A 16,801-nucleotide genomic window follows, 5' to 3' on the forward strand; every position below is an offset into this window, starting at 1 on the left:
TAAACATACCTATTAACTATGTGATAGGCTAAAGTTTTTTCTTTAAATGCTTATATGCACAGAGGGAGAGGGTCCTTGCTTGGCATTTGGAAACAGCCATTATTAACCACAATGCAACAAGGTTCACAAACAGGAAACTGTCATGATTATGGTTCTGACATCACGCTGTGGGAGGGGTTTCACCACAATTTCAGCCACACAGATCCCCCTAATGATCTATTCGAAAAAAGGTAAAGATTTCTCTGGAGGGAAAGGGGGTATCGGCTACCATTGGAGACGTTAAATCCTGGGTTAAACTTCCTCTAAGTTTTTCCCTCCTTGGTGTTGTGTTAAAGGTAACCCAAAGAGAAAGGAATATGGAGGCTGCCATCTTCATTCTCTCATAAACAATGCCAGTGGCCTGACTTCTGTGCTGATGCTCTGCTTCTAGTACTTTAAGTCACTTACCCAAAATGAGCAAGCAGTTCAGATGCTTTGACTCTTGTGTGAAACCACTGGCTGTATGTTTGATGAAGGTGTGGGGAAAAAAAAAAGCAAAAAGCTCAGCAAAGACGTCAGGGAACTGGTGTAAAGACGTCAGGGAACTGGTGTTTTTTTTGTAAGGGAATGAATATGGCAGCCTCCTTAATCCTCTCACTTTAAGTGCATGTTTTGCAGAAAACCACAAACATTCACAAGTGAGGTAATTTGTGGCTTAGTAGAACTGATAAACTACCTCTGTGGATTTCCACAAAACGTGCACTGGTAGTACTTGAGGACAGGGTTGGGAAGCCCTGCACTAAATGTCCCCACATTGTATCCTGTGCATTGAACAGTACACAGGAAGTGTTGTATATGTGTGTGCTTACTTACATTTTGTGAATGACCACAGGCATCTTGCTGATGCCTGTGAACATTTGTTTCAGACACTTTGATCAGCTTTGGGAACACATTCCCATCCACTGATCAGTACTCTGCCGCACGAGGTTGCAGGTGTGCGCACACCACTGATAAATACAAAGATACAGTAATGTACACCCCTGGTTGTGAAGTGAAGTCCAGAGGGGTGTAGATACATGATGTGGGTAAGTTGTTAAAGACAACCCTTTTTTACATGGAGATGTGATACAGACAATTGTTTCTCCTGTTGACTCAAATAGATGAGTCAAGTAACTGAATACCACTCTCAGGTTACGCTCACCAGATTGTGTTGCTAATCGATTACAGATCAGCTCATGCACCTTTGGCCCAGCCAGTGTAATTCTTCTGATCTTTTTATCAGTGTATTCACTTCCAGGGATCTCTTCAATCTCTCATGGTTATGCAAGGAAGATACAAACACAAAGAAATATAGTGTAATATGTCCAACAACCTCCACCAGTAACAGGTAGATGTACTGCACCATAGATTTGTTCACTTATATATTGCAGCTGGTGAAGAGACCTCATTGTATACTGGCTGGGCCACAAGTGTGTAAAGCTAATCTGTGGTTGATTGGCAATACGACTCGGTGAGCACATTGCATGTGTATGAGCACCCCTGGTGGAGGTTGTTGAACATATTACACTATATTTCTTTGTGCTTGTATCTTCCTTGCATAACCATGAGAGATTGAAGAAATCCCTGGAAGCGAATACAGTTACTGTATAGACACAAGCGGCTGGGCACATCCAGTTAAAAAACTATTTATTGAAAAAGTTTAAAAAAGTATGCATCAGCAACACAACAATGCCAAGAGAGAGAGGGATAAGCATGCAAGAATGGTCAACAGCTGTTTCGCACTATACAAATTAGTGCTTCCTCAGGACCTGGAAGTGAATACACTGATAAAAAGATCAGAAGAATTGAGGCCCATACACACGTCGGATTTTTCCGGACGGGTCGTTTGAACGTCCCGTCATTCAGTCGTCCACACGCCAAATCGGGCGTGTGTACAGACTGTCCTTCGGATGATAAGACTGAGTTTGAGCGATCCGCCGGGCAGATCGTTCAAGACCGGTCTTATCACCCGAACGACAGTCTGTACACACGCCCGATTTGGCGTGCGGAAGACTGAACGACAGGACGTTCAAACGACCCGTTGTTCGGAAAAATCCGACGTGTGTATGGGCCTTTACACTGGCTGGGCCAAAGGTGCATGAGCTGATCTGTAATCGATTAGCAACACAATCTGGTGAGCGTAACCTGAGAGTGTCAATCATTTGAAGGACAGTTTGAGATAAATTGCAACTGGTTTTGAACTGGGATGTACTGGTTTGTTTGAATGCGAGCAAGACACAAAGAGACTTATTAAGAGACATGTTGAGCGCTAGACTTTCGAGTATACACGTTAGGTTTGACATCAAAAACTTTTGGTCTAATGCTACATACACACTTGAGATAAAAGTCTTTGGAAAAGGCAAGATCACAGACCAATTTTACCCCATTCCATGTAGTATGAGAGCCATACTCTACACAGTCTATTCTATGGAGCTGCACTCCCCATCAGATAACATCTTTGCAAGATGCTACACACACAGATGTTGTACACATTCAAAAGATCATTATCTGCAAAAGATCTGTTCCTGCAAAAGATCCATTCCTGCAAAATGCATTCATAGTCTATGAGATATGCAGATCCTCATACACACCTTGTTTAACAGACTTCATCTGCATATCTGGCAATCATCTGCAGATCTGAAAATCCATCCTGGTGGATCTGATCTGCAGATGATTGCATGTTAAACAAGGTGTGTATGATGATCTGCAGATCTCATAGACTATGAATGCATTTTGCAGGAACAGATCTTTTGCAGATAATGATCTTTTGAATGTGTACGGGCATCTTTGTGTGCAGCATCTTGCAAAGATTTTATCTGATGGGGAGTGCAGCTCCATAGAATAGACTGTGTAGGTATGGCTCTCATACTACATGGAATGGGGTAAAATTGGTCTGTGATCTAGCCTTTTCCAAAGACTTTTATCTCAAGTGTATATGCAGCATAAGCGATCCAAGCAATCAGACTGATTGGATCGATATTGATTGAAGGAGCGCACCTTTAGTAAGAATTTAATTTGTAAACCTAGTGGTGTAATTTCAGGTGCAGCAAACTTCTGAAGGTGATGGAAGTATTTAATTTGAGAAATCGTGGGATCATTGACCTTGATAAAATATTTGTCAAAGAGCCAGATCCTGGTCACCAGAACCTTGAAAGCATGTTCAAACAGCTGCATGGCCTGATGACCAAGGAAACCAATGCTTGTTGGGATCTGGCCAGTCTGAATAAATCTGCTAGTGAAGGTATCATCCCAAGAAGGTATAGATGGGACATAACACCAAATGACGTGGGGAAGAAAACGATGAAAATGATCGTGAATTGGGGGAATTCATGAACAATTGTGGTATAAACCTGCTTAAACTTCTGGCTAAGCGTAAACAGAATAGACTGGATAGATTAGGGAAAGAGATAGATTCATTGAAAGGAAAATTGGAAATGCACAAAGAGGAGGAGCAGTTCAAAACTAATGCTGAAATTTTGGGTAAGACTATTCATAAATGTGAGAATAAAGCAAGTCAGATAAGGATTGGCAGATTCCAAAATGACTGGCAAGAATATAAGAAAAAGGTAGCCTATAGATGGCAGATAGAGCAGAACAAACGAAAAGTAAGAGAGGAAGAAGAGGAAAAAAGAAAACACACAGGTGAATGTCTGGCCAGTAATGAAGTTACAGTGAACCCATATCCCCAGACCCCAGTGAATATGGGATGCGACCAGAATGGCGGTAGAAATACTCAGTATCACCCACGGGGAAAAAATTATGAAGGCAATATTCCTTCACCTACAAAAAGACATTGGCAGCAGGAGAATGGAGATGGATGGCAAATTCCTAAATACCAACGGGGAAGGGGTAATTTTTATGGGAGGGTCGGGGAGAGGTTTTGGGGGGGGGGGGGGGGAAGGGGGGCCCTAGGAAACTTTCCATTAGAATGCACAGCCCTCACAGAGGAGTACCTGCAAGGGGCAGTTGGGAGGAGAGAGAGAGATAGGAGGGATCCCTACCTACTTTCAACAGATATGAACCCTTGGAGAGGGAAACAGAAGAGGTGGTCCATCATCATTTTTTTAGGGGGACGAATGGGGGACAGGAGCCAGTGGGAGGAAGCAGACTGCCATATAAAAAATATTCGGAAAAGAGGAATAGAAGAGGAAGAAGAGGAGGGAGAGACAAAAAGAAAGAGGTGACAAATGGCAAAGGAATTTTTAATATCAGTGGGATACCCCTATCAAGCTATCAAGCAGTGAGATGAGAATTCTTGATAAAGGGCTAAAGTATTCCCCTCAGCAAGGTATTAACACATTTAATGCATATATCAATGTGCATAAGTTTGTTAGGAAAATGAATATTAAGAAATATTTTCTTTCCAAAGAGGGCCCCACCTCAAAAATGAATAATGGTGGTAGTGGGTCTGGATTTACCTATACAGGTTTGAGAAATAGGTCTATTTTCAATCCCCCTGATAATTCTACAGATGGGATGGTACAAGGCTTCAAGAATATGGTATTGAGTGATATTGAGAAAATGGAGGTGAGAAAGAATAACAATGAAATAAAGCAAATAAGGGAAATCAGTGATAAGAAAGAAGTTTTTGAACGTCCGGCAGACAAAGGGGGGGGGGGGGGGGGGGTGATAATGCATATTGATCAGTGTCAACTTGTAAAAACATATGTGGAGGGTCCAAAAATTAATAATAAAACTGATATGTGAGGACAGGTGGGTTTTTTTCCATGCAAAAAGTGCCATACTTGTGGGGAAGCCCAGAGCATGAGGATGCATGAATTCTCATCAACACGCACAGGGGCAAACTACAAAATAAAGGAATGTATCCACTGCAGCAGTTCTCATGTGGTATACTTATTATGGTGCCCATGTGGAATGCAATATGTTGGTCGCACAAAAAGAGCACTGAAAACAAGGATAGGTGAGCATATTAATAATATTAACCTATTTTAGTTCCTGGACGTAGAAACTACGTCCAGGAACCATGCACGCTCCCGGACGCGGTTCGTTAGCCAGGCAATCAGTGAATCGGGCTATGGTGCCCGATCACTGATTCCTCTCCCCCGCTGAAAAAGCGACAGCTTCTCTCGGAAGCTGCGCTTTTTCTGGCTGTAGCGTCCCCCGTGCGTCTCTCTAAGCGTATGTTATGCTTAGAGTGACGTCGTGTAAACAAACTCATGGCCACCATCTTGTGGCCAAAAAGTAAAACTACAACTAAAAGTAAAAAAAATAAAACTCAAACACACATTTACATTATAAATCTATTGTTTACATCCCACCCTCCAAAAACTACCCAAATAAAATGTTTAATATAAAAAAACAAAAAACATTACAATAAAAAAAATAAAAATGTATTTACCTAAGGGTCTAAACTTTTTAAATATCAATGTAAAGATGAAATATTTCTATATTTTTTTCATTTTAAACTTGTAAATCGTGATAGATGCAAAACGGAAAAAATGCACCTTTATTTCCAAATAAAATACTGTCGCCATACATTGTGGTAGGGACATAATTTTAACGGCGTAATAACCGGGACATATGGGCAAATACAATACGTGAGTTTTAATTATGGAGGCATGTATTTTAAAACTATAATGGCTGAAAACTGAGAAATAATGAATTTTTTCCATTTTTTTCTTATTTTTCCTGTTAAAATGCATTTACAGTAAAGTGGCTCTTAGCAAAATGTACCCCCCAAAGAAAGCCTAATTGGTGGTGGAAAAAAACAAGATATAGATCAGTTCATTGTGAAAAGTAGTGATAAAGTTATAGGCTAATGAATGGGAGGTGAACATTTCTCAAGTGAAAACGACGGAACGCGAATGGGTTAAAAAAGGTTTTGCAGGAAACAGTGTGTCCAGACACTTTGATGAAATACATAACAGAGATCCCAGTGTGTTGAAATTTTCAGGGATACAAAAATTGATTACTCAATGGCAGGGGTGTCATAAGATCCGGGAGATCTCTAAAATGGAGACCCGTTGGATCTATGAATTAAAGACACTAAACCCACTGGGGTTGAATGTAGATCTTGATATCAACTGTTTTATAGTGAATGATTGATTGTTGATGCAGTCTGTGGTTGTAGGCACGCTGCTAATTTAGTTGGATGGAGGAATATATTTCATAGGTAGATTTTTTTCCAAAAGGGTGAAAAGTGGGGTGAGGGATGATGTTTAACCACTTCAGGATTCTGCGTACGCTTAACTACGCCCCTGAATCCTGAAGTGGTTTCCATGGAAACGGCCGCTCGTATGAGCGGCCGTTCCATGTCAGTTCACGGAGGGTGTCTCCGTGAACACCCTGCGAGCCGCCGATCGCAGCTCGCAGGGTAAATGTAAACACGCGGGGAAGATCTTCCCCGGTGTTTACATATATACGGCGCTGCGCAGCAGCAGCGCCGTAGAGGAGATCGGCGATCGCCGGCATCTGATAGGCTAAAGCCTATCCTATCCGGCGCAGGACGGCTTTCCGTCCTGCGCCGCACACAGGGGACGGGAGAGGGAGGGAAGGAGGCAGAGGGAGGACTAGTGCTGCGGAGGGGGGCTTTGAGGAGCCCCCCCCCCCGCTAGGCACAGCAGCGCGGCGGCGATCAGACCCCCCCAGCAGGACATCCCCCTAGTGGGGAAAAAAGGGGGGAGGTCTGATCGCCCTGCCTGATTTCTGATCTGTGCTGCGGGCTGAAGAGCCCCCGCAGCACAGATCAGCCAAACCACCCGGTATCCGGAAGTGGTTAAAATCCATCCTGAAAGTAGGGGCATAAAAAGTAGTTGAAAAAAATGGGAGTTCAGGGTATCTGAAGCTCATCGTAATTCCATTTCTCTGATTATATGAATTATTGGTTTGATAGAAAAGGGAGAGTAACAAATTGGGCATAAAGTACCCCTTTATATAACATTTACCCCATGTGGAAAATCGGGGGGAGTGCGAGTATTAAAATAGACTAGGGATATTAACCTATTTTAGTTCCTGGACGTAGAAACTACGTCCAGGAACCATGCGCGCTCCCGTCCCGCGGTTCGTTAGCCAGGCAATCAATGAACCGGGCTATGGTGCCCGAATACTGATTCCTCTCCCCCGCTGAAAAAGCGACAGCTTCTCTCGGAAGCTTAGCTTTTTCTGGCTGTTGCCTCCCTCATGCGTCTCTCTAAGCGTATGTTACGCTTAGAGTGAAGTCATGTAAACAAACTCGTGGCCGCCATCTTGTGGCCAAAAAGTAAAAGTACAACTAAAAGTAAAAAAAAATAAAACTCAAGACACATTTACATTATAAAACTATTGTTTACATCCCACCCTCCCAAAAATACCCAAATAAAATGTTTAATATAAAAAAACAAAAAACATTACAATAAAAAAAAAAAACATGTTAATATTTACCTAAGGGTCTAAACTTTTTAAATATCAATGTAAAGATGAAATATTTCTATATTTTTTTTTATTTTAAACTTGTAAATAGTGATAGATGCAAAACGGAAAAAATGCACCTTTATTTCCAAATGAAATATTGTCGCCATACATTGTGATAGGGACATAATTTTACCGATGTAATAACCGGGACATATGGGCAAATACAATACGTGAGTTTTAATTATGGACGCATGTATTATTTCAAAACTATAATGGCTAAAAACTGAGAAATAATAAATTTTTCCATTTTTTTCTAATTTTTCCTGTTAAAATGCATTTACAGTAAAGTGGCTCTTAGCAAAATGTACCCCCCCCCCCCCAAAGAAAGCCTAATTGGTGGCGGAAAAAACAAGATATAGATCAGTTCATTGTGATAAGTAATGATAAAGTTATAGGCTAATGAATGGAAGGGTGAACATTGCTCAAGTGAAAACGACGGAACGCGAATGGGTTAATGTCAGTTCACCTCTAGATGAATAATGGCACTAGATGCTAAAAGTAGAAAGAATAGAACCCAAAAATCCAAATTACCCGTTTCTTTTGGTGATCCTGCTATGGGGAGTAAACAGTGAGACATACTGTAGTGTGGAAAAACAAAAATAAAAATTTGCTTTCCTAAAACAGAAAGAATTTGCGATAATTCAGGTTGGAGTGAGCTCGAGATGTCTCCCAGAGCACCACTGCTGAATATATGCAAATTAACCATTGTACCCTTAGAAGCTAAACACACCTCCAGATCCGCTGGAATGCAATGATGTGTCAGCTTGTTAAATTGTACAGAGCCATAATAATCCAACATGCATACAGACTGTTTCGGATTGTTTGATCCTCATCAGTGCATGGCATGGATTAATTTGGCTCTATGGTGTAGGGCTTGTAAACCGAGAGGTACAGACTAACCAGCAAGCTCATGGTGACCCAGAACTCATTGGGGTGTGTAAGGGACTACAATGGTCCTAAAAGCCCCCTTACTAAGATGTTAAGAAAAACAAAAATTTGCTTTCCTAAAACAGAAAGAATTTGCGATAATTCAGGTTGGAGTAAGCTCGAGATGTCTCCCAGAGCACCACTGCTGAATATATGCAAATTAACCATTGTACCCTTAGAAGCTAAACACACCTCCAGATCCGCTGGAATGCAATGATGTGTCAGCTTGTTAAATTGTACAGAGCCATAATAATCCAACATGCATACAGACTGTTTCGGATTGTTTGATCCTCATCAGTGCATGGCATGGATTAATTTGGCTCTATGGTGTAGGGCTTGTAAACCGAGAGGTACAGACTAACCAGCAAGCTCATGGTGACCCAGAACTCATTGGGGTGTGTAAGGGACTACAATGGTCCTAAAAGCCCCCTTACTAAGATGTTAAGAAAAACAAAAAATTGCTTTCCTAAAACAGAAAGAATTTGCGATAATTCAGGTTGGAGTGAGCTCGAGATGTCTCCCAGAGCACCACTGCTGAATATATGCAAATTAACCATTGTAATTAACCATACTGTGGTGTGTTCACTGAGTGGAATTAACTTATATTAATTTATGTAATTTTATTAGATATTAGGATATTTTATCTGTATATGCTATTTTATGTCAATCATGTAAAATATTAGGTCATTTATTAGTGAGTCTGTCTGTTCTGAAAACTAGCTGGGAAAATTAATGTGGCAGTTTTCTAAAGAAACGCTAGATGGCAGCGGAGAGTCCCACTAGTATTGCGCAGCTGGATAAACTCACAGTACACAGGGAGTTTGAGTGCGCAGGTCTCCTGCATGAGAATAGAACAATAGCGCGAGATGTATCAGAGAGGCTAGTTAAGCCTGAAGTGCTTATGGGTAATGTAGTCCCAGAGTTTCATACGGACGGATGGACGGTTCTTGTGGAGCATTACTGTGTTTTTTAGAAAGCAAGTTTTATAAAACATATTGGGGTAAAGCATAGGAGGTATAGGTAAATCGGGATTAGATATATTTGTCATTCATGAGAGTGTAATGGCAGAAGGGCGGTACAAAAGCAGCCGCATCATGTGACTGTATACCCTGTCAAAAAGCATCTCCCCACTGCCAATAGCCACGCCCCTGATGAATCCTACCAACAAAACTAGTCGGGTGCAGTTTGGCAGGACGGGAGACGCTGATCACGCTGTTGCAACTGGTTTTCAATATGCACAAAAGGTTCTACAATTGTAAGTGCACTACTTTTTTAAATTTGTTGGAATAAACAATATTACGCTATGGAAGCCTGTTTTTAAGTTTTAAGGCACAAGTGGCAAGAAGAAAAAGGTGTGAAAGATATATCAGAAGCGTTTATGGCTGGTTCTATGTGGGCCAGCATTACAAGCAGGTGAGAGTCTCTTTCAGGCCCGTTTCTAGGGCCGTGCGGGGCGTGCCGCCGCCCGGGGCGCTGTTGGGAGGGGGGGGGCGCTATAATGGAGGGGAGAACCAGAGCCGCGGGGAGGGCAGCCCGACCTCTCCCTCCCTCTCCTCTCCCGGGCGCCCTCCGTGCTCCCCCCTCAGATGCAGAGCGAGCAGCCGGGAAGCGCTGTTTACAACTCACCTGCCTGGCTCCGAGCGCTGCTCTCTCGCCGCCGGTCTTTTGCTCTCTGCATACGCTGATACACATGCTGCTTCCTGTTTAGCCGGAAGCAGCGTGTGTATCCGCATCTATGCAGAGAGAGGAAAGGACCGGCGGTGAGAGAGCAGCGCTTAGAGCCAGGCAGGTGAGTTGTAAACAGCGCTTCCCGGCTGCTCGCTCCGCATCTGAGGGGGGAGCGCGGAGGGCGCCCGGGAGAGGAGAGGGAGGGAGAGGTCGGGCTGCCCTCCCTGCGGCTCCGGCTCACCCCTCCATTATAGGGGACAGCTAGCTATCTAACCTATCCTGGGGGAACCTACCTAATCTAACCTACGCTGGGGGGCAGCTACCTAATCTAACCTACACTGGGGGGCAGCTACCTATCTAACCTATACTGGGGGGGGCACCTACCTAATCTAACATACACTGGGGGGCACCTACCTAATCTAACATACACTGGGGGCACCTACCTAATCTAACCTATACTGGGGGGCACCTACCTAATCAAACCTACACTGGGGGGCACCTACCTAATCTAACCTATACTGGGGGGCACCTAATCTAACCTATACTGGGGGGCACCTACCTAATCTAACCTATACTGGGGGGCACCTACCTAATCTAACATACACTGGGGGGCACCTACCTAATCTAACATACACTGGGGGAGGGGGGGGCAGCTACCTAATCTAACCTACACTGGGGGCAGCTACCTATCTAACCTACACTGGGGGGCAGCTACCTATCTAACCTACACTGGGGGGGCAGCTAAATATCAAACCTACACTGGGGGGCAGCTACCTATCTAATCTATACTGGGGGGCAGCTACCTAATCTAACCTACGCTGGGGGGGGCACCTACCTATCTAACCTATACTGGGGGGGCACCTACCTAATCTAACCTACACTGGGGGGCAGCTACCTATCTAACCTACACTGGAGGGCAGCTACTTCTCTAACCTATACTGGGGGGCAGCTACCTAATCTAACCTACGCTGGGGGGCAGCTACCTATCTAACCTACCCTGGGGGGCACCTACATAATCTAACCTACACTGGGGGGCAGCTACCTATCTAACCTACACTGGGGGGCAGCTACCTATCTAACCTACACTGGGGGGCAGCTACCTAATCTAACCTACACTGGGGGGCAGCTACCTAATCTAACCTATACTGGGGGGCAGCTACCTATCTAACCTATACTGGGGGCAGTTATCTAACCTGTATTGGGGGCACCTACCTAGCTAGCCTATACAGGTGGCCACTATATTGGCTACCTATATTGCAGGCACCTACCTAAATAACCTATACTGGGGGCACCTACCTATCTAACCTATTCTGGGGGCAACTATTCTGGCTACCTATATTAGAGGCACCCACCTAGCTAACCTGTACTGGGGCACCTACCTATCTAACCTATACTGGGGGCAACTATACTGGCTACCTATACTGGAGGCACCTACCTGGCTAACCTATAGCGGGGACAACTATACTGGCTCACCTATGCCTGGCTACCTATACTGGGGTACCTATTCTTAGCTACCTATACTGGGGGGACCTATACTAAGTGCAACTAGACCTGGCTAACCTATACTGTGGGCACCCATACCTTGCTCGGGGGGGGGGGGGGGGGGGGGGGGGCGCAATTTATACACCCTCGCCCTGGGTGCATTTTAGCCTAGAAACTGCACTGGTCTCTTTGCACATTGGGGGAAGGTTGTATTAAGGACTTGTGGAGAAATATTGCACCAAAGGAGTGTGTCCATTATTTTTTGCATGGGTCGTCTATGTGGAGGAAACTGCTGTTCGGCTAAGGAAATCTGGCTGGGCCAAAGGCGATGATGCTGATCGATTAGATTGGCCACGACATTTGGTGAGGGCAATTGCATGGGATATGTGCACCGGAGGGGTGGTAACAGTAGATGTACTGCACCATAGATTTGTTCACTTATATATTGCAGCTGGTGAAGAGACATCATTGTATACTGGCTGGGCCACAAGTGTGTAAAGCTAATCTGTGGTTGATTGGCAATACGACTCGGTGAGCACATTGCATCTGTATGAGCACCCCTGGTGGAGGTTGTTGGACATATTACACTATATTTCTTTGTGTTTGTATCTTCCTTGCATAACCATGAGCGATTGAAGAGATCCCTGGAAGTGAATACACTGATAAAAAGATCAGAAGAATTACACTGGCTGGGCCAAAGGTGCATGAGCTGATCTGTAATCGATTAGCAACACAATCTGGTGAGCGTAACCTGAGTGTCAATCATTTGAAGGACAGTTTGAGATACATTGCACTGGTTTTGAACTGGGATGTACTGGTTTGTTTGAATACAAGCAAGATACAAAGAGACTTATTAAGAGACTTGTTGAGCGCTAGACTTTCTCGAGTATACATGTTAGGTTTGACATCAAAAACTGTTGGTCTAAGCGATGCAAGCAATCAGACTGATTGGATCGATATTGATTGAAGGAGCGCACCTTTAGTGTGAATTTAATAAGTAACTGAATAAGGAGAGAGTTTTGAAGCTTCCAAAGAACTAAACAAAGGGGGTTTTAACTATTCCCAATTAGTGTTAAAACCAATGTATCTTCAAGGAGCTCGACTTCAACGCTTAAGGGGCCCGTACTCTCAGACGATTTTCTGGCCGACCGATCGATCCAAATCGATCGATCGCCAATCGGTTGGCCAATCGACCGATCGATGGCCGATTTCGATTGATTTCGATGGTTTTCCATCGAACTGGTGAGATTGCTTATCTGATCTGATGAGATTGCTTATCATTTTGCATTGGCCTTAATGGAAATTTGATGGCAAAAAAATGCCATCAGATCGAATTTCAATAGATTTAAAACTGAAATCTATTGGAATTCTATCCTGGTAAAAAATGTTCTAAAAACGCATCAGATAGATCATCAGATGCATTTCTTATCTATCTGCTGCCAATCTGACGAGTGTATGGGCACCTTTACACTTTACAACTGAAGAGCTTGAGCAGGATAACAGATTGAAGAAAGGCTGTCGTGAATGGAAAGTCAGAAAGTCTCACAGAATTAAAGCCCCACTTGGGTCATGAGATAGTGACAACATTTTGAGATAAGAGTAATGAAAATAAACTTACGTCACATTCTGGCATTCCAATAAAATGACAGGCTTGATAAGCTGAAACTGCTTGAGTTAAAGCCAAGGGATCAGCTAGTCCTATAAAATAAGGACAAATTATGTGCTGAAGATCTAAAATGAACTGAACAATAAACACAACAGTCATTTTACAAAATAATCTACAACAACCTCAAAGGTTATTCTGCTGAGTAGCATAGCATACACATTTTACATATCAGAACCCTAATAATAGACACCAATATATTGTTAAACAAAAATGGAATCATGGATTATATTCCAGTCAATGCAAAGTGTGCAGAGGAGTGACCCACTTCAAAATTGTTTCCCCACTGATGTCCTACCTCCCCGTACTATATAGAGGTGTCCCATGTTTCGTGTACAAGGCTTTTACTCCTTTATTTGAAGTGTCAGTTCTATACTTAGAAGCCTCCCTTTGTTTTTTATTCGATTATTACAAAAGTAAGTAAAACAAATCCAGAGCTTGGAGTACTATGGTGCTACCATTTGAGAATTTCAGGATAAATGTTGTTCTTTGATGAAAACACAATTTTAAAATGATATGCAACACAAAGTTTTATTTCTGCTCTAATAAATTAAACACCGCATAATAACGGATAGGATTTGTTTACAGTTATTAAACTACTGGAAGAGTTAATAACTCAAAATCCCACTTCACTCTGAAATTAATTTATAAGATTGCCAGGTTGCCTTACAATATTATCAGATTGTCTTTTGTTACTATCTGCAAATCTAATAAAGCAGAGAAGCTTCTGTTGTAAACGGTGAGGAATATAAGCTTCTTTGCCGAAGCACTTATGGTACTTTTGGCACTGGTGGCAAGCAGGGTCCTCGGCAGTACCATAACCTGCAATGTTAAAGCGGACCCAAACCAAACATTTTTTTACTTCAAAATATTTAGTTGCATCACTCTGACACATAAAAAGATAAACACTCCTTCAAGCCTTTGAGTATTTCAGTGCATGTTTTCCCCCCTTCTCTTTTCATAACTAGGGTTATACAGGTGGCAGCCATTAGCAATTCCTCCTTTGCCAGACAACACCTACTCCACCAGTTTGCCGGATTCTGTCCCAGCAATATGAAAGGAAGGGAGGGGTTCCTCCAATAAATGTAAAATATTTTATATTAGTCATCATGCAGCTGAAAAAAAGGCTGCCATTTATTATTATAATTTAGAAAATAGATTTTATTTCTGAATTCTTGTATTTTTAATTTTGGTCCACTTTAATTGTGGATATGGTTTACCGGGGTGCCTACATTAGTCACCAAACAACAATACAGTTGTCGACCCTTGGTAGCACATAGATATTGCAATCACAAAGCAGCGGTGCCTCGGTATTACGATCAGGGATCGCTGGCGAGATGGTCAACAAGAGCACAGAACAGCCGTGGTTCTGTTGCACTCGCAGTTTGTTTCTTCAGTTAGTCTATTGGGATAGACATTGGTACTGTGCACTAGCACTTTTTAACTATTGCTGCTTTCAATGTAATATATTTATTTATGGTCTATATTTTGCACTGACTTTTTTTTATAGCTTTTGCACATTCAACCTGCACTGTGATACTCATTATGCACTATAATATATTGGTAGGTGAACAGAGGCGCCAGAAGGATAAAAGTACATAACTTTTTAAAAAAAATTGCTGGGAGGAAGTGGTGGACTCACCTCCGTTAAAGCAGACACCAAGGACTGTAAATATATAGATATACACATTTATTGAAAATACCCCAAAGATGCAACGCATTTCGCGGGCACAGCCCACTTCTTCAGGCAATAAGCAGGGGATAAACAACAGCAATTCAGTTATAGCAAGCAGAGCACCTCTGTCACAGAGGTGCTCTGCTTGCTAAAACTGAATTGCTGTTGTATATCCCCTGCTTATTGCCTTAAGAAATATACACACAAATTTGGAGAGAATAAGGTTCCACAGATGCTGTCAGTGATATATAGAATGAAGATATATCAAGATCTATAAAAAAATATAAATTTTATTGAAATTCTGTTTAAAGATCATATAATGATTAAAAAGCTATGAGATGGCCATCTCCTCACACAGACCCCATGCACACCTCTAACACACATCACTGGCCAGGTAATGGTATGAGCTCATGTGGATGTAATGAAATAATTCAGCACTAGATCGTTATTAAAGGGGCAGTCCAAAACGAACACTGCAACATAGAGCACTTTGCGGTCCAAAGCAAAGACACAAGCAGGCTGGCAAAGATGTAGACAAAGCAGACAGCGTAGCTTTAGGCCATGCAACACACTGTATCAGTCATGATCACCATATGGGTATTGCCTGTATCTCACCCTCCTGTGATCCACGTGTGTCCAAAGGTGCCGGCGACTGGTCTATCAAGACAGTTGACCAGCTGGTTGCCACGCTCGTGTGCGTGGAGCTGGCAGTGTCATGGCTGTAGATGTCCACTGGTGTGATGATGTGCCCGGGAAGTGCACGAACACGTGCTGCGGTGCCAGTCCTGGTGTGCTGAAAGCGCTCAGAGCGTGGATCAAATGCTGCGCAAGGTCCCCCAAGATGGTGCAGTAGATGGTGCCTGAAGAAGTGGGCTGTGCCCGCGAAACGCGTTGCATCTTTGGGGTATTTTCAATAAATGTGTATATCTATATATTTACAGTCCTTGGTGCCTGCTTTAACGGAGGTGAGTCCACCACTTCCTACCAGCAATTTTTTAAAAATGTTATGTACTTTTATCCTTCTGGCGCCTCTGTTCACCTACCAATATATTTGAGTCCACCCCAGGTGGAGGGGTGATCTACCCCCTTTCTTCCTATCTACAGAGAGCGACTTCTTAATCCTGAGTGAGGACAGGTCTAATCTCCTCACCTGCCTAATGAGTGGTTACCTAGGTGGTAACCCGGGTTTGTGAGTATTACCATCTCACTGTTTCATTTATCCAATCAATTTTGACATACTACACCATATTGGGCTCTCGATTTCTCTTCAACTTCATTATGCACTCTGCACTTTATTAGCTATACTGTTAATGCAACAGGATAACATATATCATCCATATTGGTCAGACAATTCAGAGGTTGTCATTTATTTATATACTAATTGTATAGCTGATCATGCGCCACATACATTGATCAATCATGATCATTCTTATCCCTGACAGTGTGTGAATGATTGAGGACCATGATCTATTTGACTTTGGTCAATGTGGTGCATGCTACAGTATCTATCTAACATGCACCTCAGCTATACTTAGTGGTTGTGAAGCATCCAAGGTCCATGCCTTGTTTTTAGATGTTTTTAAACATATTCCTTGTAGGCTGTGTTTCAATAACGTGTTTGATTGACAATGCTGTGTTTAAAGTGCTGATTCGGGACCCAGCAGTCCCTCTTTATTGGGGATTCTGTTTATTTGGCTGTGTAGATATGGCTGTTAAGTGGGTCGGTGACCCAGTGATATTGATGAAAACAGGGATATGATTACAATGCTCATCTATTCTTCACTAAATAAGAGTACAGAAAACACCAGTAAGTAAATTAAGTGTTAAATGAAGAAGCAGGAAGGGTTGTGTTAGGGGTAGCAGCAGTGAGTTTAGTGTTAGAAGTAGTGGCACTATGTTTAGTATTAGATGTAGTAGTAGTGAAGCTAGTGTGTGTGTAGCGGCAGTTAGACACAGCT

General features: G+C 42.7%; 1 protein-coding gene across 2 annotated transcripts in view; it reads right to left on the reverse strand.

Moving 5' to 3' along the window:
- Positions 1-16,801, reverse strand: part of WRNIP1 (WRN helicase interacting protein 1) — a 164,876-nt gene that overhangs the window by 34,663 nt on the left and 113,412 nt on the right. For both annotated transcript variants that reach the window (XM_068236808.1, XM_068236809.1), the window contains exon 6: positions 13,124-13,203. In XM_068236808.1, the coding sequence (XP_068092909.1) occupies positions 13,124-13,203 (80 nt within the window). The remainder of the gene's footprint in view (positions 1-13,123; positions 13,204-16,801) is intronic.

The sequence above is a fragment of the Hyperolius riggenbachi genome, chromosome 5, assembly GCF_040937935.1.
Source record: "Hyperolius riggenbachi isolate aHypRig1 chromosome 5, aHypRig1.pri, whole genome shotgun sequence".
NCBI lineage: Eukaryota > Metazoa > Chordata > Amphibia > Anura > Hyperoliidae > Hyperolius > Hyperolius riggenbachi.